General features: G+C 41.4%; 1 protein-coding gene across 6 annotated transcripts in view; it reads right to left on the bottom strand.

Annotated features, from left to right (window-relative positions):
• Positions 1-221: 221 nt before the first annotated feature.
• Positions 222-26,756, bottom strand: part of LOC100648370 (protein PALS1) — a 134,150-nt gene continuing 107,615 nt past the window's right edge. For 5 of the 6 annotated variants that reach the window (XM_048410423.1, XM_048410424.1, XM_048410425.1 and 2 more), the window contains 10 exons: positions 24,547-24,724; positions 20,554-20,727; positions 9,448-9,673; positions 7,955-8,190; positions 7,092-7,422; positions 6,595-6,809; positions 6,125-6,327; positions 5,853-6,025; positions 5,610-5,774; positions 222-5,073 (listed from right to left, as the gene is read on the bottom strand). In XM_048410423.1, the coding sequence (XP_048266380.1) occupies positions 4,583-5,073; positions 5,610-5,774; positions 5,853-6,025; positions 6,125-6,327; positions 6,595-6,809; positions 7,092-7,422; positions 7,955-8,190; positions 9,448-9,673; positions 20,554-20,727; positions 24,547-24,724 (2,392 nt within the window). In that variant the 3' untranslated portion in view covers positions 222-4,582. The remainder of the gene's footprint in view (positions 5,074-5,609; positions 5,775-5,852; positions 6,026-6,124; positions 6,328-6,594; positions 6,810-7,091; positions 7,423-7,954; positions 8,191-9,447; positions 9,674-20,553; positions 20,728-24,546; positions 24,725-26,756) is intronic. The other variant, XM_048410427.1, reaches the window with a different exon arrangement.

Genomic DNA, 26,756 nt, shown 5'->3' with positions numbered 1-26,756 from the left:
TTCTTAAAATACGCGTATATCTCGCCTTCTTTCTCTCTCTTTCTCTGTAGTCGATTTCTTGAGGAAAATTAGTCGACTTTTGGCAGCAAGCTGCGAGGAAAGTACGATCGAGGCTATAAAGGGCGATGATCGATCAATCGAGCTCTGTATGTGTGTGTGCATACGTGCATGTATGTGTGTATGTGTGTGTGTGTATGCGTGTGTGAAGTTGACAAGCGACCTTAGAAATATTACAGTAACTTTTATTTAATACGTAACAGAATGTGTGGAGGATATTCAGGGACTGAAACGATGGTGATACTTCTTGTTGATCTTTTGCAATATCGAGGAACATCTCGTTTTACCTTAGGATTGAAGTCTCACGTTTGTGTACATACATATACATACGAAGATTACAGGAGAGAAATATCATAAGTACAATTTTGTTCTGATTCTGACATTAATTCGTGGTTAAAAAAAGAAATGAGGAGGTTTACTTTAATATAACGTAGTTAAAAAGAGGAACAACCTATTTTTCTGTCCAAAGATATATACGTTTTAACGATAGATAACGCATCCAATGAAATTTTGTGAAAAAAATAAAATATGATAACCATAGTACTCTCGAGATCAATAGTTCTGATATAAATATTTTACAGAAGGACGACCTCATAATCAAATTCGATACAAAGGTAGTTTTGATAGTATGTGATTGATTAACAAAACTGATGTACTGAATTTTAAAACTGCTCTCATATGAGAAATGTGACTTATCATGTCTTTTCTCTATGGTTTTCATATACGTTTACACTGCCGTTCATAATTATTCGAATGACTTTAAAAATCGATGAGTGGAATGATTAAAATTTAATACTATAATCCACGACTCAATCAAAACAGTATTAATTATAAACTATAATTCATTTGAGATAGTGTTCATTGTTTCACCAAGCAATCGTACATGTTAGCTTAGTCTTTATACTAGAATTATAGAAATAAATATAAAATAATTATGAGCGGTACTGTATGTATATGTGCCTGTTTATATATATATATATTTATATGTATATTTATATGACGATAACTTTCCAGTTTATCGTCTATCTACACAATATCTTTGAGAAACAGCAATAATCGTGAATATTCAATCTCAAGGTGAATTCTACTCCAAATGAAATGCATTTTTCGTCAGGTTTAATGTTTCGTGCATCTCAAATAAATAGCTTTCTTCATTTTTTCTTCTCCCTTCTCTTCACGAACGATCGGTCCATTGCATCTCCTGCCCGCGGTCTATTTAAAAGATAGACAACATATAGTTAACGCGTAAGCTAATTTTAGTATTTCCCTTTTCTTTTTCTTTCCTTTAGAATCTTTTATCGCGGCTGTGCGCTGTTAGCTTCGCGCCTCGTTATTGCTAATTATAGTACCGCACGCCATCTGGCACTTCGTGCTTTATTTTCATTTAAGACGGATATACGAGCCGATCTCATCGAAGTAGGCTGCGGATATTTATGCAAGTTCACATTTTTATGAATGTAATCAAAAACTCAGATAGAAAACTGTTTTATCGACTACATGTTACAGAGATATTTCACATTATCTCTGTGTATTACGTGCAACTTAGAATTTCTCAAAAATGCATAAAAATCCGCGGTCTACGCCGAGCAATGTTATCAATTCGCCACTTTTGTTAGCGTGTTCGCGTGATTCTTTACGGTCCCATAATAATAGTGGAATTAAATTCGGTCCCGCACCATACTCAACGATCTACACAGCGACTCGATTAACCTAACACATCACAGATTTCTAAACGACGTTACAACTCTACGATATCGCTCTGCTGGACACAGATTCCGTCAGGAAAAATTTTCAAAAAATTTCGCATTTCTCCAAGGACAGGGAGACGTTAAAAAAAAAAGGTTAGAAAAAGGATAAGAATAAGGCAACGCTTCGTATATTCAGACTATTTCAGACTTCCGGTCTTCCGTTTGTTTCATGCGTGTTTGACGGGCTCGAGAAGGAAGAACAGCTGGATGAAACGAAAAGGCATAAAAATAGCTGACTCGAGATTAACAACAATGGTCGGTTTTTTTGATATTCGGTTCTCGTTCGATTCTTCCCATACATGTGTGCGTATATACCGTACGTATATACAAAACGTATGCACCTATACATACAGATTTCCTCCTTGATGTTGTACGTTTATTTTACACATAAAATGAAGTTGGATTGTCGAGAAAAATACTCGGGAACAACGGTAATTAATGTACACACACTTCGAACAGGGACCATTCCAAACTCACACATTCTCTCTCTCTCTCTCTTTCTCTCTCTCTTTCTTTCTGTCTCTCTGTACATTACGCGCGCACTGTTAACGCATTACCTACGGAAATCCTAATTGATTTGTCGGGCATAACGCATTAACGACGCCGCATACTCGAGCACGGGTCCAGCTAAAAAAAGAAAAAAAAAATACGAAAAAAAAGGCAGAAATAAAGGCTGCCGTCGGGGATTTTTGATTAGCACTTAAAAAATACAATTGTGTTACTGACCTTCGTTCGCGTGATTTAAAACGAGCTGTGTCTCAAAATGGCTCGAGAAAATAGAATACGGGTGATACGATGACAATTAACAAGAATAAAGTCGAAGCAATTAATGGTAATAATAATAATAATAATTAATATAATTATAATATTTAATAATAATAACGATAATAACTTCTTATTCATCTTCTCTTTCTTTTTTTCTATACAAGTGCACAAATATTTACAGAATCAATATAATGACAGATACGAAAGTGCCGTTGAGCGTGTTTCTCTTAAGTCCTTTCTTCCTTCTCTGTCTCTCTTTGTATTTCTTTGCCTCTCACATTTTCCTCCTTCTTTCTCTTTTAGTAATACGTCATTCCTGAACAAAAGTCCCTCTCCCTCTCCCAGTCTCTTCTAAAGAGACTCAAATATTTTGGCACATTTCAGTTCTCGTGTCCTCCTTAACACGCGGCCCAATCACTTGGCACAATTACTCCGACCATCGTGCGTGATTTCTTAACATAATTTTCTTTTGTTTAAATAGTGAGCTAAAAAGGTAGCAATTAGTATTTCTTTTTTTCGCGTTTCTCTCATTTGGAAACATTGTTTTTCGCTGCTAGCTGGGTTTACGACATCGAAATTAAACTACCCTCGGAAAATGTCTCCTCTCTGAACTAAAAACGATCGATCGTCGATGCGATTCCTATTAATTTCTTCTCGCTTAACTCTTTTGGTTTTTTTTTTTATTTTCTTTTCTTTTTTTTTTTCTTTGGAGCCACGAAACCATGTTTCATTTTCAGCGATGATCTTCGACTCGAAAAACATCTTGCGTTATTGCTAGTCGAGGATAAAGAGGATGCACGTGGGTGGTAAATATAACAGTGGCTGACATGGAGTATCGATGTCGGATTAGAAAACAAAAAGAAGAAAAGTCTAATGGTCGCTCGAGGACGAAAACGAAAGGAGTACCCTAGAAGTTTCTGTTTCATTCCAAAGTATCTTAAAAATTTGTTTATGCTGGTTCACACACGAGCCTATGTCTATACTCGCATTAACGATGTCTACTTGGATTAAAAGTTATGATTCTTTTCTCTAAACAAACACGAGAGAGTGCCTAGGGCGAACGATGAAACGTTTATGAGTTCCGCCTTCTCCGAATTACTAGTTCACACGAAATTACAAATACGAGGAAACGTGGTTTTTTTTTTCTTTTCTTGTCTTTACGTTAATCGTTTAACAACTCGCAAAGTCCTGCGAAATATTTCTTTTTGACTTAAAAAACTCTGCGGTAGAGACCGCGCCTCCCTGCTATAGGATCGCCGTGAAAATTCCTGACAGCGCAAGATACGAACGAGTGTGAATGTCTTTCGATTCTTTCGCGGAGTGAAAAGGCTGCTGCCGTCCAAGATTTTCGCGGTTCCGGTTCGCTTCTTTTTTTTTTCTTCGCGGCTCGGTGTTATCCTGGGGAATTATCTGGTGACTTTTGAAAGAAGTAGGACGATCTCTTTCAAGATTCACACATCTTTGGAAAACGTTATTATATAATATCTTATGCGGAGTAGTAGCGATTTTTCCCTCGGGGCATCTCGCGGTACAAATTACGCTGAGGAAAACTAGAGTGTTTGCCGGTTACGATGAAAAACAAGCGCCACGCCAGTTGATCGCAGGATCCTTCGACATTCAAAGTCGAGGATCTCGATGTTCTCGTTGCCTGTTTCCTGGGTGGACGCCAGACCTCGAGGCTCGAGGAACGATAAATCACAACAAGACGGGAATTTTCCACGCCCTCTAAAATGCTTGCTGACGCGACGATCTTCGAATATCAGATGGCACCATATACGACACGGAAGACTACACCAAACCAGCGGTACTTGAAGTACGATAGCCTGGCAAGGAGTTTAATTACGCGCGTGTACGAAACGTAAAATTGTATAACAGGCACCAGTAAAAGAACCAGTCCTTGGAAGTATCTCCAGTCAGACTTTAAAGTCGCCTCTCTCAATTGCCTAGCCTTTCGCTATACGTTTCAGCGAAAATATATCTGGCTCGATGGTATCCCAAAAGCCTGCGCTCATTTATTGAACCCAAGACGCAGGCACCCATTGAGGCTCCCGTTCCAACGAATTGATCTCCGTCAGCAGCTGATTGTACGCTCGATCCGTGTCCGTATTTATAATGATCATATCAAACAGATGACCGTATTTGTCCTCCATTTCCCGCGCTTTCTCTATAATGTCCTTTAACTCCTCCTCCTTGACGCTCTCGTTATTCTTGATCCTCTTCTGTCGTAGCTTCTCCAAACTCGGCGGCGCCACGAACACCACGTACGGTTTCAAGTCCGAATTTCGAAGGATCTTCAGGCTTTGCGGATGGAGATTAAGAACACAAATTTTACCGGAATTTACAACGGATCGTATAGCCTCCACGGAGGTACCGTAATAAGCTTTCTCGTATTCGCCGTGCTCGACGAACTTTCTACAGAGAATATCGGACTCGAATTGAGAACGAGAAATGAAATGGTAGTCCTGGCCGTCCACTTCCGAATCCTTCCTGGGACGACTCGTGTCTGAAACAATGAGTATCTCCCTGTAGAACGGTTGTCCTTGAAAGAAAGCTTGTCCTTAAAGAACAAGTGATTTATACGTATTACACGCGTATTTCAAAGGTGATGCGACTCGAAAAAGTTTCTTCAAGAAAAACAAAGAACTGTTTAAAAACTTATAACAAAAAAAACCATTTGCTAAACGCTTGACATTAGCGACAAGGATAAACTGTAGAAAACGATAAAGCAACATTACTTGTGTAATTTTCTAGTCTTAGCCCTCGAACGTTTCTCTTTTGTGGCGATTATTTGAATGACGAATAAAGGAGCACGTGAAGGGGAGACTGCGATTGACTGGCCGAGTAGCAGAAGAAAGAAAGAAAGTGAAACACTATGCGAAAACATGTACCGAAATAAATGAGAGATTAATTACAAATCGGAATGGTAAACGTGTACAAGCGTCACGACACTTTGATGGTATTGTTGTTCTAACACAGGACTGAATTATTTTGAATCGCGACATTTTCGAAATACGCGTGCAACACGAATCTTTTGCTCACGAGGAATTGCCGCTGCGAAACGCTCGCTGTCTTGCATCAGCCTCTGTCTCAGCTCGTGTCGTCCAATATTTGGTGGCCCTATTAGGACTACCGGTCTTTTGTGATTCGCTCTTGGATAATACAACGCGACTTCCTCGTACGTAAGCACCTCCTCGCTGTCATAATCTAAAAAATGTAAATGTTTGATGAGCAAACAAAGGGTGAACGTACTGAAACGCCTTCCATGATGCTTTTCGTATCTACCGTCGATGGCTGTCGTTGCGTAATGCGGATACCCGTCGTCATTGTAGTTCGCCCCGAACTTGTTTCGTTTCTTCTTCTTTGGATTCTTTCTGGCGCACAACAACGTACTGGATTTCTTGGAGCCGCGTACGGTCGATTTGTCTCCGGCGATAGTCTGTTTCATGGATTCTCGCCTAGATGAAATTCGGATTATCAGTCAGACAATGTTTAACAAAATTTGATGAACAAGAAATAGAATATGTATAGGAAAGATTATATGTATATTGACATACTGGTGTTGGAAGGCTTTGCTAGGTACCAGACCAGCCAAAGTCTGATCCTCTTCACCCTCCCTATACGCCTGCCACCAGTTAGGATCCTCTTGAGAGATCACGTGTAACACGTCACCCTTTTGGAAACTGACACCCAATTCTCGGCACGGTATATAAGGATCTTCTTCGGGATCATAGTCGAAGTGGGCTCGTATGTGTTGTATCTGAGAAGATGATATTAAAGAGTTAAGTAAATATCAAATGTTACAGTTAATGTACAGGGATTTTTATGAATATCAGGATGCCACAGTGTTCTATAAAATTAATGTTTCCATTAACTACAATAACTATTTTCATACGTCAGAAAAATAATTAGTTCAATAACAGCGTTATGAATAAATATATGGATAGAACAAGGTGTCGATCACCGTGGTTCCCGACTATCAGTAAAAATCACTATATCCTGATAACACATTAAACATCGTTGATACCTGATTTGTGTCTTCCCTTCTACTTGACAGATTGTTCCTGTGACTCGTGGGTGCCGGGAGCACGAGGAACGTCAGACTACCCTGCATACCGGCTAGAATATCGCACACCTCGTTCACGCTCTTGCCACGCATTTCCACGCCATTTACTTCCAGAACTTCATCGCCTTCGTGTAGGAGTCCAGACTTGTCTGCCGCTCCTCCGCGTACAACACGACCTTCATAAACATTATTATGGTTATTCGACGTACAATTCAACAATAATAATTTTTGCGTAATTCAACAGAAACTTGTGTGAAACACATTTAGGCGGAGTTTAGGACAAATCTTAGAGCCAAGTTACACTGTGTCCATAAGCGTCATACGCTTAACTAACGTGTTTCTCACATCAACATTTAACGTTACATCGCATCCTCTTCTTATAAAATATCCACAAACTGTGTTATTGACCTTTGTTCGAGGTTTTCGTACAATTTTATCAGAAAAAGAAACCAGAATACCTATTATAACAGCGTCACCCTCGTTCCTAACCGTAGCACCTAAAGGTTCGTTAGTTTTCTCGATTCTGATAATTTTAATGTTGTCCACGACCCGGGAGCCTCTCCAGCTAGAGGTAGGGCTCGGAGGACCGCTCGGCGACGAGGACGAAGGACTCTGTTTCCTTTGTAATCCGTCGACGTAAGAGATGATAGAGTCGTGAGCGAGTAGAAGAGCTTCCATATCGTAGCTCGTCAAAATTCCGGTCAGCTCCTCCACGGCGGCGATCGTTTCCGCTCCGCCGACACCTGTTGCCGTCGACGACGACTGCCATTTCTCCAGTATGTCTACACACTGAAATATTCACCGATGACAAAAGCTGCACGCTTAAAGGGGCGATTGAACAGAAGAACACGCAAGATACATTTTCCCTATTTTCCTATTTCCTACAAAACTCGCTACACCGTTAGGTAATTGAAAAATTGTTCTTTTATTTGGTTTTGCATCTGAACGCGTGTTTCCTGCACAATATTAAAATATTATTTTTCATAGTAATTGAACCATTCAAAAGTCACATGGATCAACTCAGCAAAATAAAAGAAGATGACGATATTCTCTTAAATTTTCCTTGCATTCTACCCTCATGATGGTGGAAAGATGGAGTTGACCATTTTGACTTTGAAAGGTTCGATTATGCCTTTGGCTTCTACAAAAGCTTCGCTACCTCGTCAAATGCTTTTCGCGTCATATCATTTTCTCCTGTCCGCTTAAACAGCTAACGTAACAAACTCGATAAATCAACGACAGAGCATTCTCATGGTTTTGCAATTTTTTCTCGCGATCTTCGACCAGAGTCGTCAAAATTTCAATGACAGTGGGTACATACGTCGCGAGCCAAACTGGAAGCGTCTTCGGCGTGATGTTTGAGAACTTTGTTGGATCTTAAGCGATTTCTGAGGGCGTGATGGGTGGCGAGGGCAGATGCGAATCGACTTTGCACCAGAAGCGTCCGCACCGCTTCGAGTTCCGCTTCCACGCCGGGTCCCGAGATGCCTAGAGCACCGGAAATATTGCGCAACTGAAGCTGTAGCCTCTCCAGCGTCGCGACGACCTCTCCGTACGCTGAAATATGCAACGAATGCCTGTTACAAAGATTCTACAAACGTCTCTCGCCTGCGGAGGCACCGTTGCTTTCTACCGTTCGACTATTCCTCCGTGAAAGGGTAAACGACCGGCTAATGTCTTCCTTAACCCTTATGCCAATACTCCAAATTTTCCGCATACTTGAAGAGATATTGTGATAAATTCTTGCGTTAAATATACACAGTTCCCGTATGGAAATTCCTTTCTCTCCGTTTACACTTGGCAACTACAGTGCCTACCGTAAAAAGTATCTGCACGTACTCTGGTTTCTCAAAGAATCTTTTCGATTCTACGTTTCATTTTCATAGTATTCGTACGGGTTTCATAGTCCTACAGAGGTGCCACTAAATCCTAAGGAATTTAATATACTTGCAGCTAATCAATTAGTGTGGTAAACGTGATAACTTGCTATTAGGAGAAAGCTTCCTGCGACTCGTTAATGGCGTGCGCATACTTCTCGTTGACACTGTACGATCCAATAGGTAGCTGGAATATAGATTTTGTACTTAATAACTTTTTAAATTTAGCTTTATCTAACTAAGAAATCATACTATTGGAATTATTTGAACTTTAACTCCAATTAAATTTCCATCGTTAAAAATTCTATATTATATCGATGAAATTATAAATCCTTATTTTTCTATTAAAGCTATTGGACATCGATGATACTGATCTCACGAATACCCAGCATTCAATAATTATGAATTTGCAATAGGAAATTTCGCCATTGTTAAGCGTCTGAACTACTCTATAGTCGTCATAGTGTCACGCTAGAATATCCTTTTCTGAAAAGTTCTCCTACGCGAATACTATTACTTTCCCGAGCTATGCCAGCTATTGGAACAGAGATACACGTGCTCGCGTACAATCAACTTCAACCTGCTCGGTATCGATAATTATTTTCTACTAACGAGATTTCCAATTGTAGGTAGACGTTATTAACAGTAGACGTTGTTCGAGTGCAGAAATACGCAGGAGGATGGCAGATCATTGGCATAAGGGTCGCGGAAACAAATATCACGGCAAGTTAATTAAACGGAGGAAACGCAATTACGATACACCGATGGGATAAAGTCTCGGCGAAGTCTGAAAAACGTCTGAATTAAAAAGGGAATGGAGGAGTTATCGGAGCATAAATAGGAGGCCTAATGGGCCACGACGAGTGTCGTTAGTGCGTCATCGAGCCAAGTGGTCCTTGAACTGCTGGCGTATATCTGCAGGGAAAATACGACTTACTGAGGGGCCTGGGAGGCTCCTCGACTTCTAGCGTGGCGCTCGCGGTGACATGCGGTGCGCGGCTGACGGTGGTGGTGATCACCTCGTCCTGGGCGTACGCGAGATTTTCCTGACCCGAGAGACTGGTCGCGTGGCTTTCCAACGCGTGCAACTTGGTAGAGCCGCGTAGCGACCGATTGAGTATCTCCTGTCTCTCCTCTTCATCCTTTCGTTTCCGCAGCTGTTCCTACAATCAAACCGTTCGTTTACACCCGTTTCATCGATTCCAAGTACATCCAATTATCCGGTGAAAACACTGAAAGATTCAACAGGTTGAATTATACGCAGGTACGTTTTCACGCGACAGTGAATTATTTATTAATTACGTTCGCGTAATTAAGAGGTTTTTTCTATTTTACTGAACATTTCTGTTAATCCTGTTACTGTGAAAATTTATAATTTGGACACCGATGATGGATAGATGATTTCATCGTCGGTCAATTCTAATTTAATTCGAGAAATTCTGCAACGCTTATCGAGGTATTTTACTGGTATTAGGTTGTTCCAAAAGTGTCTTTCTTTTACAAACACGTCCTTTATGACAAATCTTTGTACAAATATGAAACCTAATTTGTCAAATATCTTCATCCGAATGGAACAAAATGGATTATACGCGATTCAATGGGATAATATAAAACAAAGAACGTTTAGGAAGAGTAAACATTCGTTAAGAGTTCGCTAGAGAAGTTTCGCTTGCGCCACAAATGACCCAGATTGCCTGCGAAAAATTAAGAGTAACTAGATGTCAGGACATTAAATTTTATGAAGACAACGGCGAAAAGTATGTCGTGCTGTGACGATGGCAAAAACCGATCGCTCTTCTCGAGGAAGAAACTTCAGATAGCGGTGATCTTGAACATCTCGTTCGTTCTGTAATCTCTAGAACTGTAGAATCGTCTGAACACGAACACGAAGATCGTGTCACAGTGTTTGAAATGAAAATGTCTATGGAAACAGAGTTAGCAATATCACGATGGCAAAAACCGGACGCTCTTCTCGAAGAAGAAACTTCAAATAGCGACGATCCTGAACATCCCGTTCGTTCTGTAATCTCTAGAATTGTAGGATCGTCTGAACACGAAAATCGTGTCACAGTGTTTGAAATGAAAATGTCTATGGAAACAGAGCCAGCAATATCACGATAGCAACAGCTGGTCTTTTCGAAGAAGAAACTTCAGATAGCGATGATCTTGAACATCTCGTTCGTTCTGCAATCTTTAGATTTGTCGTAGAATCGACAGAACACTAAGATCGTGTCACAGTGTTTGAAAAGATAATATCTAACATTAAACAAAGCAAACAAAGTCTATGGTGTCACGATAGCAAAACTAATTGCACTTCACGAAGAAATGCTGTTTAAACGGCGATTGGATAGAGTTGCAAATATTTCGACCATTTTGTAACGTTTAGAATAGTTACAGAGTCGATGGAACACTAAGATCGTGTCACAGTGTTTGAAAAGATAATATCTAACATAAAACAAAGCAAACAAAGTCTATGGTGTCACGATAGCAAAACTAATTGCACTTCACGAAGAAATGCTGTTTAAACGGCGATTGGATAGAGTTGCAAATATTTCGACTATTCTCTAACGTTTAGAATCGTTACAGAGTCGATGGAACACTAAGATCGTGTCACAGTGTTTGAAAAGATAATATCTAACATAAAACGAAGCAACCAAAGTCCATGGTGTCACGATAGCAAAACTAATTGCACTTCACGAAGAAATGCTGTTTAAACGGCGATTGGATAGAGTTGCGAATATTTCGACTATTCTGTAACGTTTAGAATAGTTACAGAGTCGATGGAACACTAAGATCGTGTCATAGCTATGCAGATAGAACAATGTCTATAGAAGAAAAGCGTACGTTGTCGGTATAGCAGAAATCATGACTTTTAATGTCACGCGGAGACGTACCTTGCATATCGAAGACATACGTTTGTTATTTGCCTTCATAACGACGTTGAACATAGAGAGGATGCTGATACGAATAGGAACACTGTTGTTTTATCGGTCGGTTCCATTCGATCGCAATTCATCCGCAGACAAATTTAATTGTCTTACCTTGTTCGTCACACGACGTGGCCTTGTGCAATTTTAGCAAACGTCGTCCGTAAACAGTACGTACATTCGACAGCCATTGAACGTCGAGATAGAATAAGGAAAAAGGGACGATTTAATATAGAACATTTATTTCAGGAATCCGGGCACGATATCGGGCACGTTGCTTTGCGCGGTTGATTTATTAATTATTCATCGATTCGTTCGGTTTCTGTTTGAACGTATTTCAGCTGGAATAAACGACGACTCATGCAAAACCTACCTCGTGTAGACAGAATTCCTGGCGATTTTTCCTAACGATAAAACGTTCAACAAGCAAACATCGTAACACATTGATGTAAGAAACACCTGAACGTGTGACAATAAACGATCCATTAAATAAGAGACATTGTATCTATCGTGACATCGAGCAAGCATTTGACATTTAAAATAAAAATTCACCTGATTCGACTGCCCTCGGTGCAGATGATGCCGCGTCTTGTTCAGATTAGTCGAGTTATTTGGCTTGGCAACTAAGTGATTGCGGATTTTGTCATTAGGTGGTACTCAGAAAATCCGCAATCACTTAGTTGCCAATATTATGCTCCACTTGACCGATCTAACGCTGAAATCGTCGACGTTCGAAACACAAAACGAAAGGAAAAGATGCTTATGGCGTTGCGTTGTTGGGTCGTTTTGGATATTCGTCAGCTCTAAACGTGCGGTATAACGAAACCGATTCTGTGATAGAATTTTCGTAGCATGGCAATTTTCATGGTAATTAAAGTAACTTTCCTAATATCGACTTTGTTTTCTAATTACCACGTCACAAATTAAAGCACGAGAAATTGTGATAGCGCGTGTACGTTTTACCAAAAACGATGGGATCGTTGCGAATTGCAAGTCGATCGTTTAAATTTTCTTTTTTCAATTCAAGAAACTCGTAGCAAGTAAAGGAGCTCGAGTTTAGATAATTCGGCTATCCTCAACGAAATACGAAAGAGCTAAGCAACACGCAAAAAAAAAAAAAGAACGAACAACGAAATTGTGCAAACGAACGCGCGTATTGCAACGAGCGTCTCGTAAGCGCAGCTAAATTTGCTCTTGTTACGTTCTATATCTGGCTTGGCAACTAAGTGATTGCGGATTATGTCAGTGCCACCTAATGACAAAATCCGCAATCACCTAGTTGCCAACCCGATAGAAAAGAAACTCTCTGGAAGGTTAAATCGCACGTTGCCGAGTGTCGAATTACAATCGTCGCGATATCAGCGGGAGACTCGTTCGGCGATCGACGCCCACCGAACGATAAAGCGCATCGCTGACGCAAAAATCATGGCAAAAGCGATTCGCGGCCGTTTATGTAACGGCCATGGCGATTAAGCACTGGCAGGACAGAAATACTTGCACGAAGCCCCGTTTACTCTTGTGGTACGCGCGTATGGCTTCACCAACGTCAGCTCGATGGATTTCCTATAATTCTGGCAGCGAAAGTTCGCGTACAAAATCGAGTGCATAAACATCGCCGTGTTTGTCGATCAGGCAATGTAAAAATTTGTCAGAAGTTGAAATCCTGATCATGGAAACGCGCTCGCGCCAATAACAACGCGGATAACAACGTACACGTACATCGTTTCATAGAAAGAAGACCAAAAAGAAAACAGCTCACTGACATCATTGAAGAAACAAAATAGTCAAACTCGAAGATGGTATCCCGTTGGGGTTAGCCATCCACGTGTTATTTAGCAATTAAGTTAGACAAATTTACCAAATGTCCAGCTGGACAAATTGTAAAGTACAAATTAAATAATAAAAAAAATGTTGTGTGCTACGCTAGATTAGCCGTGTAGTAGTGACACGCATATATGAGTATGAGTGTGTGGGAGTATGCGTCCACAGCGTCTCGTAAAACACATGAATGCAACTGTTCCGTTGGTAATGCGATATAGAAGATGGTGAAACAAAGAGAGCGCTGAGACGCGTCAAATTTATATCGACGAATATCTTGTACATCGCATATTAAATAAATCTGAAACTATTTTCATATTAATTCTAAATGTAATCTAAGTGTCCCTATACATTTATTTTGGCGATTAAAACACTTTGATTGCCACGTCGAAATCACATGTTTCGCTCAGGACTCCACGGGAGTATTTTTATTACTCAAAGCATATAATGGCAAAATAGTAATAAATTGATGATGTAAGATAACCGTTTATCTTATTGGAGGTCACGGATGACCACACTCGAAGGTGGTATCCCGCTAGGTGTAGCCATCCGCATGTTATTTGCAAAAGAAAAATTTACCAAATGTTCAGCTGGACAAATTGTAAAGTACAAATTAAATAATAAAAAAAACGTACATCGTGTCTCGTCCATAACTGGCTGAACATTTTGCTCGATTTTTATCAGCCGCTTTTCGTAAGAAGATTGCGTGACAAGAAGCTTCGGTGACGAGCTTTGATCTGTTGATTTTCTAACGTCGATGCTAAATCCAAGTGGAAAGGAAGTACTTTAATGCGGAACGGGGAAAGAGAACAAGTTTGTAGGTTTAAGATCATCAGGTTTAAACTGGAAACAGATAAGAAATTTCATTCTGATTCCACTTAATTTTACAGCGATCGATATGATCTGAAGTATTGAAGAAAGCGACGGATGTTCGCGTTTAATCGTCGAAAGCAAGTGAAAGCAGCCAGCGGTTTAAATATTCAAAATTCTCAATTACAGCATGGATATTTTTATGCAAATTCCTGTCTCTACGATCGTGATTCAAAGAATGGAACCTACGTAGAGACGATAGTTTAACTTATTTTAAGCAGTTAACTGTTTCTTGTCGAATATACTCGTCACGAAGAAATGGCAATATCTCGCGGTACGACCAGCTACTGTCGCTAATAAAATTCAAAAATAAAGCAATCGTTTCTATACTCTGCGTTCCACCAGATGTCGCTTACTTCTCGCCACGCATTTCAGATACACGTTTCAAAGTTTTTTCAAAGTTCTTAACACTTTACCGACCGCTAGCTCCGACCGGCAGCTCAGGCGCAGATTCTCCCTGGCGCCGGCTGTTTCGGTTTAGACTCCCCAATATCATTCTTTTCGTTCATCGCGAATTGTAAGTTTTTCAAATTGGTATAAAACTGTGGAAGCTTACAAAGCAACGCAACTGACGCAACTGAGCAAGGTACCTTAGTACTAAATAACAAATTACTGCTCAAATAATGAGAAAAATTGTCGGCGATAAAAAATCAATTAATAGGCTATCAGTCGGTAAGTGTCGGCAATAAGAAACCGATTAATAAGCTATCGGTCGGTAAAGTGTTAATATAAAACGAGATACATTGGGTTGACAACTAAGTGACTGCGGATTTTGTCATTAGGTGGTAATGACAATCACTTAGTTGCCCACCCAATACATTTCCAATATTTTGTTCGTTTTCGAGTATCATGCGCATTAAAATCCACGCTGCTTGTCCTATTTTTTCCTCGTATTCTTCGCACGAGAACGTAATGCGACGATCTCGCGTGGCTCTGCATTTTTCATAGAAAAATGAAGAGGCGATTGGAAGAGCAGAGAGTCGATCTGGAAGCTGGAAGAGGGTTTTTTCTGAGAAAAAAAGAGAGAGAAAAAGAGAGAAAGAAATAGCTGGAATTCTTCCTCGTATAATATCGTGGAAATTACGAGAAGGATAGCTCGTTATCGTTCAGCAGGCACGGCGTGTTCCTGGTTTGGTGCGGTGGCGTTCGAGTATCTGGTTTTTAACGAGCAGAAGAGGGAGGGGGAAGAAAAAAATCCGGCTTCTCCGTAAAGTGGCAGGAAAGAAAAGACCGAGGTCATGGTAGGGAAAAAGGGCGGCGGTGAGAAGGAGAAAGAGGGAGGAGGAACCGAGGTCTGACTCAAACCGTACGCAAGCTATGTGTTCCACCTATCGAAACTTACTCGTAACGTTACACTCGAACCGTGTAATCTTAGACTATTGTGAGCGGGGTTCTTTTACATTCCAGACCACACTTGACTCAGCGTGACGAGACGCGGCAAGGCGCGGGAATTTTAGAAGGCAAACGTAACGTGGCCCGAAGACGCGACCGTTCTCCGGTATTTCTCACTCGTATTTGTCGTCGCTCGACGGTGAATTCATAAATGTCGTTATACAAGTGCGCTGCTAGGCCACGAGTACTAGTTTCTATTTTTAGTTTCTAATTATATTCTTTTTCTCTTTCTTTTTTTTTTTTCTTTCTTCGTGTCTTAGTTTTAGTCGCATCAACCGCTTACGATTATTAGCTGCATCTTCAAGTATCAGATAGAAACATTTACCGAATGTCCAGCTGGACAAATTGTAAGGTAGAAATAATTAAAAAAAAAGAAAAGAAAAAAATCTTCAACTATCAAGTTGCCCCAAAAGCATCTTTCGCTATCCGCAGCTGCTACGCAGCTGTTTTATCTGGCAAAGTTTGTACAAACGTTCTTTTTTCTTTTTATTATTTAATTTGTATTTTATAATTTGCCCAGCTGGACATTTGGTAAATTTTTCTAACTTAATTACTAGATAACATGTGCATGGCAGGACACCATCTTCGAGTTTGACTATTTTGTTTCTGTATCGAGGTCAGTGGGGTGTTTTCTTTTTAGTCTTCTTTCTATAAGAGTTTTGTACAAACGTGAAACCTAATTTGTCCGACGTGAATAGAACAACGTGATAGAACAAAGCGGATCGTTATAATTCGATAAAATAACGCGAAACAAAACATGTTCTTTCTCATAAAGAGTATTTTTTTTTTATATATATATATATATAAAACGAGAGAAACTTTTGGCACAATCTAACGTGAAAGATGTTATTTGCGAGACTCGTTGGTCGATTATTACAAATCTGCCGATCCATTCGTATCGTACGTGTCCTGTAACGAAGAAATAAGATTCGTCGGAGTTTCGCAATGATCGTAAGCTAATACGTATCCCGCCTTATTCAATGTACACGCTGAAATTAATACGGATACTATGGAATACAACTCTGGAGATCGACGATCAGTATCGCGATATCAGGGACATTTCAATCCAAAATTCTACCTACAACGAACGTATCATAGTGTGATTTTGGAGTTTTTGGAGTTTGGAGTTATCGATGAGACCTCCTTGTGTTTAGAAATAAATTTATAAAAGTAAGATCTTCTTCGTGAGATATTGAATTCTAATTATATTCGGCTGGCAACTAAGTGATTGCGGATTTTGTCGTTGGGTGGTATTGACAAAATCCGCAATCACTTAGTTGCCAGCCGATATAAATGTACGAACATCTGCGGCTCGAGCAATGAAACGTTTCATCGTTTCTGTTTCATTTGATCGATTTCTAAAAGGAAAAATATACCATACACTATATCTGTGTTGTTCTCTCCGTGTCTCTGATTTGTTGCGACAATTAAACGTCGTCCGATAAACGACGCGCAATTCGGTGCAGCTGAATCGCGCGTTTATTGTTCGTGTGTTCATTTGAAAGTAAAATTAGACGAAAGGAAGGAAGATGGACTAATTGCTTTGAAATTGTTGATAGTAGTGCCGGACAAGTTCAGCTCTGGTCTGGTGCAAGAAGCTTGGGTCATCGTCATCGAAAAGTAATTAATTACTTTGTTACTTGCTATTGGGTTGGCAACTAAGTGATTGCGGATTTTCTCATTAGGTGGTAATGAGAAAATCCGCAATCACTTAGTTGCCATCCCAATATATCCTAATTGTAACATAAACCGCGTTTACGTTCAAATATCCTCCCGCGAATTTTTCCACGAGTACAGTTCATATCTACGAAGGATAATTACAAGCATTCATTTCCTTCGATTTTTCCCCGTTTTCTCCCACGTTCTTCTTTTTTCCGCTGGCTTTTTTTTTTTTAACTGGGTTCTATCGCCGATTAACGCGAACAATCGGAAAACTGTTAGCCAAACACAATGGCGCAAGGTTATAGGTAGGAAGAGAGGAGGAACGAACCGATGACACGAAATAGGAAATTCGACAAGTATAGAAGCCATGGAAGCGGCACTCTGTTCGATAACCATTGTGTTCAGGTCTCGTAATTTCCTGTTGGAACGTGGACAGCCCGTGGCTGGTACACGTACTCTTAAACAACGATCGTCGATTGCTGCCTTTACATTGTTACATAACGCTAAATTATTCATGCGGAATACCACGCGTTTCCCGCGGCCGATACTTTTCGCACACCCACCGAAATTCCTCGGCCAACGTTTCGATTATTCATGGGATTAATATGCGAAATTATACGTATCCTTAACCTACAATCAGTCGAACGATTTCAGTTGAAAGTGATTCTTATCGGAGAAAGTGCGGATTATTTGTTTAATGCGAGGATTGTCCTGATAAAAATTCTATTATTTTCGAAGAAACTTTCGATACCAAGCGACTTAATGAAAATTTTTTTATTTTTGAAGAACCTCTTGGTGTTAAACAATCAGTGACATAATGAAAATTCTCGTTTTTTTTTTGGAGTCTTCTAAATGATCTAATGAAAATTCTTTTAATTTTTCAGAATCTTTTTATACCAAGGCGATCAGTAACCTAAAGAAAATTCTATTATTTTCCTAACATCTTCGAACATCGAGTGACATAATGAAAATTCTTCTTTTTTATTGTTCCAGAACCTCAACTAAATGATCTGATGAAAATTCCATTAATTTTCCGGAAGCTTCTAACCCCAAGTGATCTGATGAAAATTCTTTTATATTTTCAGAATATATCAACATTAAGCAACCAGTGATCTAGTGAAAATTCTTTTATTTTTCCAGAACCTTCCAAGTGATCTAATGAAAATTCTTTTATATTTTCAGAATATATCAACATTAAACAACCAGTGACCTAATGAAAATTCCTTTATTTTTCCAGAACCTCCCAAGTGATCTAATTGAAAATTCTTTTAATTTTTCAGAATCTTTTTATAACAAGACGATCAGTGACCTAAAGAAAATTCTATTATTTTCCTAACATCTTCGAACATCGAGTGACATAATGAAAATTCTTCTTTTTTATTGTTCCAGAACCTTCACTAAATGATCTGATGAAAATTCCATTAATTTTCCGAAAGCTTCTAACCCCAAGTGATCTGATGAAAATTCTTTTATATTTTCAGAATATATCAACATTAAACAACCAGTGATCTAGTGAAAATTCTTTTATTTTTCCAGAACCTTCCAAATGATCTAATGAAAATTCTTTTATATTTTCAGAATATATCAACATTAAACAACCAGTGACCTAATGAACATTCCTTTATTTTTCCAGAACCTCCCAAGTGATCTAATTGAAAATTCTTTTAATTTTTCAGAATCTTTTTATAACAAGACGATCAGTGACCTAAAGAAAATTCTATTATTTTCCTAACATCTTCGAACATCGAGTGACATAATGAAAATTCTTCTTTTTTATTGTTCCAGAACCTTCACTAAATGATCTGATGAAAATTCCATTAATTTTCCGAAAGCTTCTAACCCCAAGTGATCTGATGAAAATTCTTTTATATTTTCAGAATATATCAACATTAAACAACCAGTGATCTAGTGAAAATTCTTTTATTTTTCCAGAACCTTCCAAATGATCTAATGAAAATTCTTTTATATTTTCAGAATATATCAACATTAAACAACCAGTGACCTAATGAACATTCCTTTATTTTTCCAGAACCTCCCAAGTGATCTAATTGAAAATTCTTTTAATTTTTCAGAATCTTTTTATACCAAGGCGATCAGTGACCTAAAGAAAATTCTATTATTTTCTCAAATTCTTCTAACACCGACTGATATAATGAAAATCCTCGTTTTTTCCAAAACCTCCGCTAAATGATCTGATGAAAATTCTATTAATTTTCCGGAAGCTTCTAACCCCAAGTGATCTGATGAAAATTCTTTTACATTTTCAGAGTATATCAATATTAAGCAACCAGTGACTTAAAGAAAATTCTATTATTTTTCCAGAACCTTCCAAGTGATCTAATGAAAACTCTTTTAATTTTTCAGGATCTTTCATTACCAAAGCGACCAGTGACCTAAAGAAAATTCTATTATTTTCTCAAATTCTTCGAACACCGAGTGATACAATGAAAATCCTCGTTTTTTCCAAAACCTCCGCCAAATGATCTGATGAAAATTCTCTTAATTCTTCAGGATTTTCTAACACCAAGTCAACCAAAGACCCAATAAAAATACTATTTTTTATAAGCTTCTAACCCCAAGTAACCTAACATAAAAATTCTTTTATTTTTTCAAAATATCTCAACACTAAACAACCAGTGACCTAATGAAAATTCTTTTTCCAGAGCCTTCAAAACGATCCGATAAAAATACTACTATTTCTCCAAAATGTTCAAACTCCAAGCAACCTATCGAAAATTCCTATTATTTCTTCAAAATACCTCCACACCAAACAACAAGTATTTCCCTCGTCTTTTCGGAATCGTTTACCCTTTAACACCAATTTTCTGGTACTTCCTAAACAACCAGCGACCCAATGAAAATTCCTTTACCCTATCAGAAGCTTTTAACGCGACTACCCCAAGAGCTTCAACTACCGGTGCACGCTACACAACACCATTTACGATAAAACTCGTACGATATATTTCCTACTCGAATATTCCTCGACACACATTCTTCTCATAAAATGCCACTAATCTCTTTCTAAACGTTGAATTGCCCACGATTATCTCCATCGTCGTCGCTCTTCTAACGCGGTGGTTAGCAAGTAACGAGCGTTACTTTCCATCGGCTACGCATAACCGAGAAAACGTAATGCAATTACGCTCGCGTGTCTGCGAGTGCACGAAGACTCGTTGAAGAAGAACGTAGAATTGAAAGCTAAACACCCACGGCTAATTCCGCGTTGAATTATTCACCGATCTCTATCGGGCGAAACGTCCAGGTATTCGAAGCAGAAACTGAAGAAAATGTACAAACGCGTTATCGTTTCTTCTTTTCGAAACGGTTTACCAAACCTGATATTATTTTTCGTAGCTGATATTATTATTTCCTACCTGATATTTCCTGATGGAATGCAGTTGCTGTTGCGTGGGCTCGGCATTCGCGTTATCGGTGCTCTCCACATTATTGTTCTGCGTGGACAAACGTAGATTATCTTTCGGCGGTCTGGCAGGTGCCCTCTTTTGATCTCTCGGGGGGATGGCAGGTTTCACCCCGTTCAAACCGGTCTAAAAATTCGTTTCAAAGAAAACACAGCTGGCATTAAAGCACCCTGAGGCCACATGCCGCCATCGCGACTACCCAAAAGTTGCCTCCTTCCCCTACGTTTTCTAGAAATTCCTTCTTTTTTCCCTCGCGTTCTCTTCTACTTTGTCACGCGCTCGCTAAAACCATCTATTTTTCCATCTTCTTCCCTATACTTTGAACGCTCCTTTATATCTATATTTATACGTTTCTTTTTCTTTTTTTCTGTTTTTTTCTTTTTTCATATTCTTCGCTACACTTTGTCACACGATTTTATCTAACCAGTTCGGTTTCGTTTGCAACTGTTCGAAGGGTCGAACAAGTCCGACGCTGGTTTTCATTTCGCTGTTGATTACGTTGAAAGCGAAGAGCGAAGATCGTATAAAGGAAACAGAAAGAGCACGCAGCAAGCGAGAGTAAAGAAGAAGAAGAAGAAGAAGAAGAAGCAAAGCACGTGCATTAAGAGGTTTATACGTTTGCTATGGCTAGCAGGTGTTCACAATGGGTTTTGTCTACTTTCGCATGCTTGTCAACTATAAGCGTGCGTTGAGCATGCGTTGCAATCGCGAACACGGTCGATGCTCTCGCCGTTTTTACTCGATGCCATTGAAACCCGAGGCAGAGATCGCGTGAACATTGGCAATCATTAGACTTCCCATGTGCCTGCGATCTCGCATTCTTAACGATAGAAACGGAAACATATATATATTAAATCGTAACATACGAAACGCGTTTCTTCGGTTAAAACGTATTTTCGCTTCTCGTTCTGCTCAATTTATCGTTGCAAATAGCACGCGAGCGTTAGAATGTAGGCGACGTCTCTTCTTTTCAGAGACGTCGCGTCTCTTCGCGTCGCGTTCACGTTGCTTCTCGCGTCGTATCCAAAGCCGATTAGAAGAAAACAGAAGATCGCTTCTACTTCTTCCGTAAGTAACATCGATGTTACGAATTTTTATTATATCCGCCGATGTAAAGTTGGAAGAATTCGCGCATTTCGTATGCTAAAATTTCAAATGACGATAATACGTATCCGTGGATACGTTCCAGGTGAAAAGTCCGAACAATCGGAGGGTAGATTTCGTATGTAAAATTGAAGAATATTTAAGTACCTGGTGATGGTCAAGATCGTCCGAGTGCTCGTACGTGTACGTACATTTCTTCCTGACATCCATGCACGGTATCGTCTCGTTCGCCGATTCCCTTTTCGTGTCGCTAGAGTCGCGTAGCTCGCCCCGATCTTCGTTGCACCGCGCGAACAAATTCGATTCCGATCGCCAGCATTGAACACCGAAAGGACGATCCACGTCCAAACGAACAGTCGATAAATCGGTTTCGCTTTTCCACGCGCCCTGGCTCGCTCCCAACCCGTACGAGTTACGATTATCGACATCAAGAACTTTGCATCTTTTATATTCGAGTGAGAGCCGCGAATTCGTGAAGTTCTGCGCGTTCGGCGATTCCTGTAACGCGCTCTCGCTTCCGTTTCTTCGACACTCGGAGGCCTCCGCATTCGACAAACCATTTTTACCGAGAGATAATTCGCGCAACGAGTTGCTACAATTTTGATCGGCTTCTCTAACGAACGACGAACGTATGGGAGTACGTTGAATCGACGATCGTTCAGCGAACAGATCATCGTTAAAGGAACCTACGTCGTTCGGTGGACACCTATTTTTGCCTCGCGTATCTTCGTCCTCGAACCGGTCAACCGAGAAAATCACAGTGCAGACGTTTGTACGGGAAAATTGGTCGGTCGGTTCGTAAGAGAAACGAACTTGCGGGTTCCTGCGAGCCACCGGCTTCGAGCGTCGCCGTGCAGAGGCGAACAACTCGCGACAATTGGGCGAAAACGATGCCTTTGCGCTTTCTCTGGGATCGGAGAATATGGAAGATCGCGAGACACCGTTGGATCCTCGTACAGGCTCAAGACGATCGTCGAAGCACGACGCGTTACAGCGATCGTCGAAGATCGCTTCGGTCAGCATCGGATCGTCCGAACGATTATCGGAAATTTGTAAAATACGACGCGAGCTGCTGTCGGAGAGGCGGAGATGGTCCGAGCACCTGTCAGCGGTTTTAGTGCTACTGTCTGAGCGATTAGAGGTGTTGGTAGCAGAAGCGTGAAGCAACGTACTTTTGCGTGTTTCGTGGTGCACGATAGAGAAGAAGCTATCGAAAAGCAGACTCTTGACTTTGGACCTTACCTTCTTCTCGTGCTTTCTGTCTAACGTACGGGGCGACCTAGCAACTACGTTCTCCGTGGCAGCTATACTCTGATCGCCAGCGGTTGGTAGCGTGACGAAGCTACCAAGGTCGTTCGAGCGAACGCAGGGCGAAGCCACGATGCTCGTAGCGCACGAGTCGCGACTCCCGTCGTCCCCGTGTACCGTCAAACCACCGTTATCCCTGCCGATAGTGCCGTTACGTTCGCGTTTCGGCTCGAGGGTGTTGTGCTTGCTGCTTCCGGGCGTCTTGTTCGGCGGAGGATAGACAGGGTGGCACTTGGTCACGGGGACGAAATCGGGCGGACAGTCGACGGCCACCTCGCGGTAGGTTTTACCGCCGACCACCAGAAAGCTACGATCGACGTGCTCGAGATCGGTGGACGCGTCGCTCCTCAGGGTAGAGTAGCCGCTGGAGATCTGCTGGTGCCTCTTCTTCTTGGGCCGCTGCCTCGAGGACGAGGAGAGGCTGCTGCCAGATTCGATTCCCAATAGATCGTCGCTCGATCCTGCTCGTATCAGCTCCTCCACGTCCAGACTCCTCGTCTTCGTCTTCAGCTTCGCTCTGTCCTCTTGACGCCTCGGTTTCGACGATTTCACCGATTTGCCGGACGGAGCGCTCGGTTCCGACGACTTGGCCAATTCGTTGCCACGTTGGTGCTGATGTTGATCCTTGCTACGGCCGGGGGACGACACTCTGTCCTGCGGATCACGCGGAATCCTCGGAATCGCGCATTGTTCGTCTATGAGCCTGGTTAGGTCGGACACTTCGTCGGATCTCATCAGCAGGCCCTGTAGATCCTGTAGATCGGCCAGACCGTAGGCAGGATTGTCGAAGGACGTGGCGTCCCTGGCTCGACCGAACAGAGGCGCTACTTTGATCTCCGGCACCACGGGCCTACACGGCGAGCCGAGATCTATCCTTCTAGCGTCGTACGTGGGCGAATCTTTGCCACGGTTTTTCGCGTGCCTCAACACCAGGCTACTGTCCAACGGAGCGGTGCTGTCCGACCTTCCCGAGGAGCTTCTCGGGCTGGCCGAGTCGTCGCTGCAGGTCTTCAACATGGTCGGATAGTCCTCCTTGGCGAATGGATAATCCTCTTCCACGTCCACGTCAACGCTCGACTCCTTCTGTCCGCTGCTATCCTCGTTCACTCCTTCGTCCTCCTCGTCCTCCTCGAAATCCTTCAGATTCTTCTTCAAGTTCTTCAAGTCCGGCGAACTCAACGCCGACGGACTCCTGTTGTTCCTATATTTGTCCGTGTCCAACGCTTCCTTCGAAGCTTCTCTTTTCTTCTCTTTGCCGCACTCGTCCTCGTCCTCGAGGTTCTCCGATTCGATCTTCAGCTCGATCTTCAGCATCGGCGGCTGACCGTTCGTTCGAACGCACTGCCTACCGCAGGTCGCATCCGTCACGTCCGTGCAATCCACGGCCGACACGATTCTAGCGCGTTCGTCGACTTGGTTGGTGCGTGATGGCGATTTAAGGGTGTCGTTTTTAAGGTTTAGGGAGAGGTCGAGGTCGCTAGCGCTACGGGGACCACGAATCTCGTTCCGATAATCGGACGAGCGGTTCTTTACCTTGTTGGGGTAGGCCTTCTGTAGAAGGGTGTCGGGTACGTCGACTGGTAGCTCCCGGTGAGGCCCTAGCCCGCCAGGAGCCCACATCTCATCGGGACCCAGCCCTTCCTGCGGCTTCTGCTGCTGCTGCTGTTGCTGCTGCGAGTCCGTCACGCCACTGCCGCTACGCCTTCGGGACCTGTCCGCAACAAAACGATCAGCTTGTTAACGATTTTCGATGCGACCAAACCCTTCCAACGCCTTTTCTTCGGCCTCTCGCTTTTCTTTTTTCTCCTCTTTTTCTTTTCACGCGACACACGCGTCGCAGACTCTCGTCTCGACCCCGCGCCAGTTCGGCCACGCTGTTGTGTCGTGAATAGAAACGACATATTCAGCGAACCCACTCGCGCCAGTTTCGTGGAACAAAGTGGCACGGCAGCAGCTTCGAGACCCGAGGGTGGTTGACACCGATTTCCAAACGATAGCGATCTTTGTTCTACTAATTTTAGACCTTTGAGCGGCGTACCAACACGTTGAAAAACCAATGACAACTACGAATATCGTTGGCGAATTATCGACCGTTGTATTTTAACACTTTACCGACCGATAGCCGATTAATCGGGTTATTCTCGCCCGCGTTTACCGACCGATAGCCTATTAATCGGCTTTCTGTCGTCGACAATTTTTCTCATTATTTGAGAAGTAATTTGTTATTTAGTACTAAGATACCTTGCTCAGTTGCGTCAGTTGCGTTGCTCCGTAAGCTCCCACAATTTTATACCAATTTGAGAAACTTACAATTCGCCATGAACGAAAAGAATAGTATTGGAGAGTCTAAGCCGAAACAGAGCCAGCGCCAGGAAGAATCCGCGCTTGTGCTGCCGATCGGACGTGCGTATGCTGTTGAACCGGTAGCGGTCGGTAAAGCGTTAAAGCGTCGTCTCTCTGTTCGATGAACTCGGACGCGCGTGGACCACGTTATTTCCAAGCGGAGGATAAATCACGATGTATGTTCTTCTTGCGGGAATTTTGACAAACAATTAAATAAATCGAAATATCTTCTTCTCTTTACGCGTCACAATTTTGTTCGCGCCTATGGCTCGTTATAATCGAGCTTCTTAAAGCTCTCGTCACGCTTATTTTCTTCTTTAGAATCTACCGTCGTGGAAGATAATTTCACCTAACGAGTCGTTTGTTGTCCGAAATTGAAGAGCTTCGTACACGCGTAAATATTTGAATACGTCCAGCGCGAAGCAAATATCCAATTTTCTATTTTCGTTCCTTCAACCACTAAAGTGTCCCAAGCTGCGCCGCTGCTTGTAAAAACGCTGCGAGAAACCAGCTAATAAAAGTAATTTATTTCGAACAAGGTGAAATAAAAAACAAACGAGAAAGATGAAAACAGGGCGTGGATAAAAAAAGAAAAGGTAGAGCAAACTGTGAGCGGGGTAACACTTAAGTAAATATGTTTAGCAACAGCGAAAAATTTGCTGGAACAACGAATTACCGGAGGTTTAGCATACAGTGTCTACACGCGATCAAATTACTGGAAAAGCGGTACATCGATGAACTTTTATGGGAACGCCTGGACGTACGGGACAGGGTTATACGTAAACTACGGAAGAAAGGAATTAACCAACTGAAGATAACGAGTTATTCGAACGCGTTTCTTACGTGTAATCGAGGTTAACTGAAATTACAGCCACTTACCGACGTATAACGATAATTTAAACCTAAGATCCGCACCTTCTCTCCTGCACGCATTCTCCTTAACGATCGAGAAAAACTTTCTTGCTAAACTCTTTCGTCGTAATTAATCATCGTTCCGTTTAAATCGTTCGAGCTCGCGTTCTCTCTAATATCTGCCAAATTTTCTTTCTAATCTCCGTCGATACAGATATCGACAGATTCGTCATCGTAAAAGCTTACAAAATTTCTGCTAAGAACTGCAAATTGGTCACTTTGATCGTCCTAGTAATCCTACTATGGTACAATTATCTCGATTAGCCTGGTTAATCGTCAAACAGAGGAGATTAGGTCAGTGTTAACACACACGCACAGATATTTCAGGAGCGCTACTTTCTAATCCATATTCACGTGTTATTATCCTATGAAGTCATTTTCTTTTATTTGCGAGCGAATTCTATTCGACGAACAAACGGCCAACTGTCGCGTACGCTCGAATTTGCTTCGAACGACATCTCGGTGAAACGTTGGACGTTCCTTAGAGC

Source organism: Bombus terrestris, chromosome 11 (assembly GCF_910591885.1).
Source record: "Bombus terrestris chromosome 11, iyBomTerr1.2, whole genome shotgun sequence".
Lineage (NCBI taxonomy): Eukaryota > Metazoa > Arthropoda > Insecta > Hymenoptera > Apidae > Bombus > Bombus terrestris.
The sequence above is the reverse complement of the archived record's forward strand: the minus strand, read 5'-3'. Positions and strand labels throughout refer to the sequence as shown.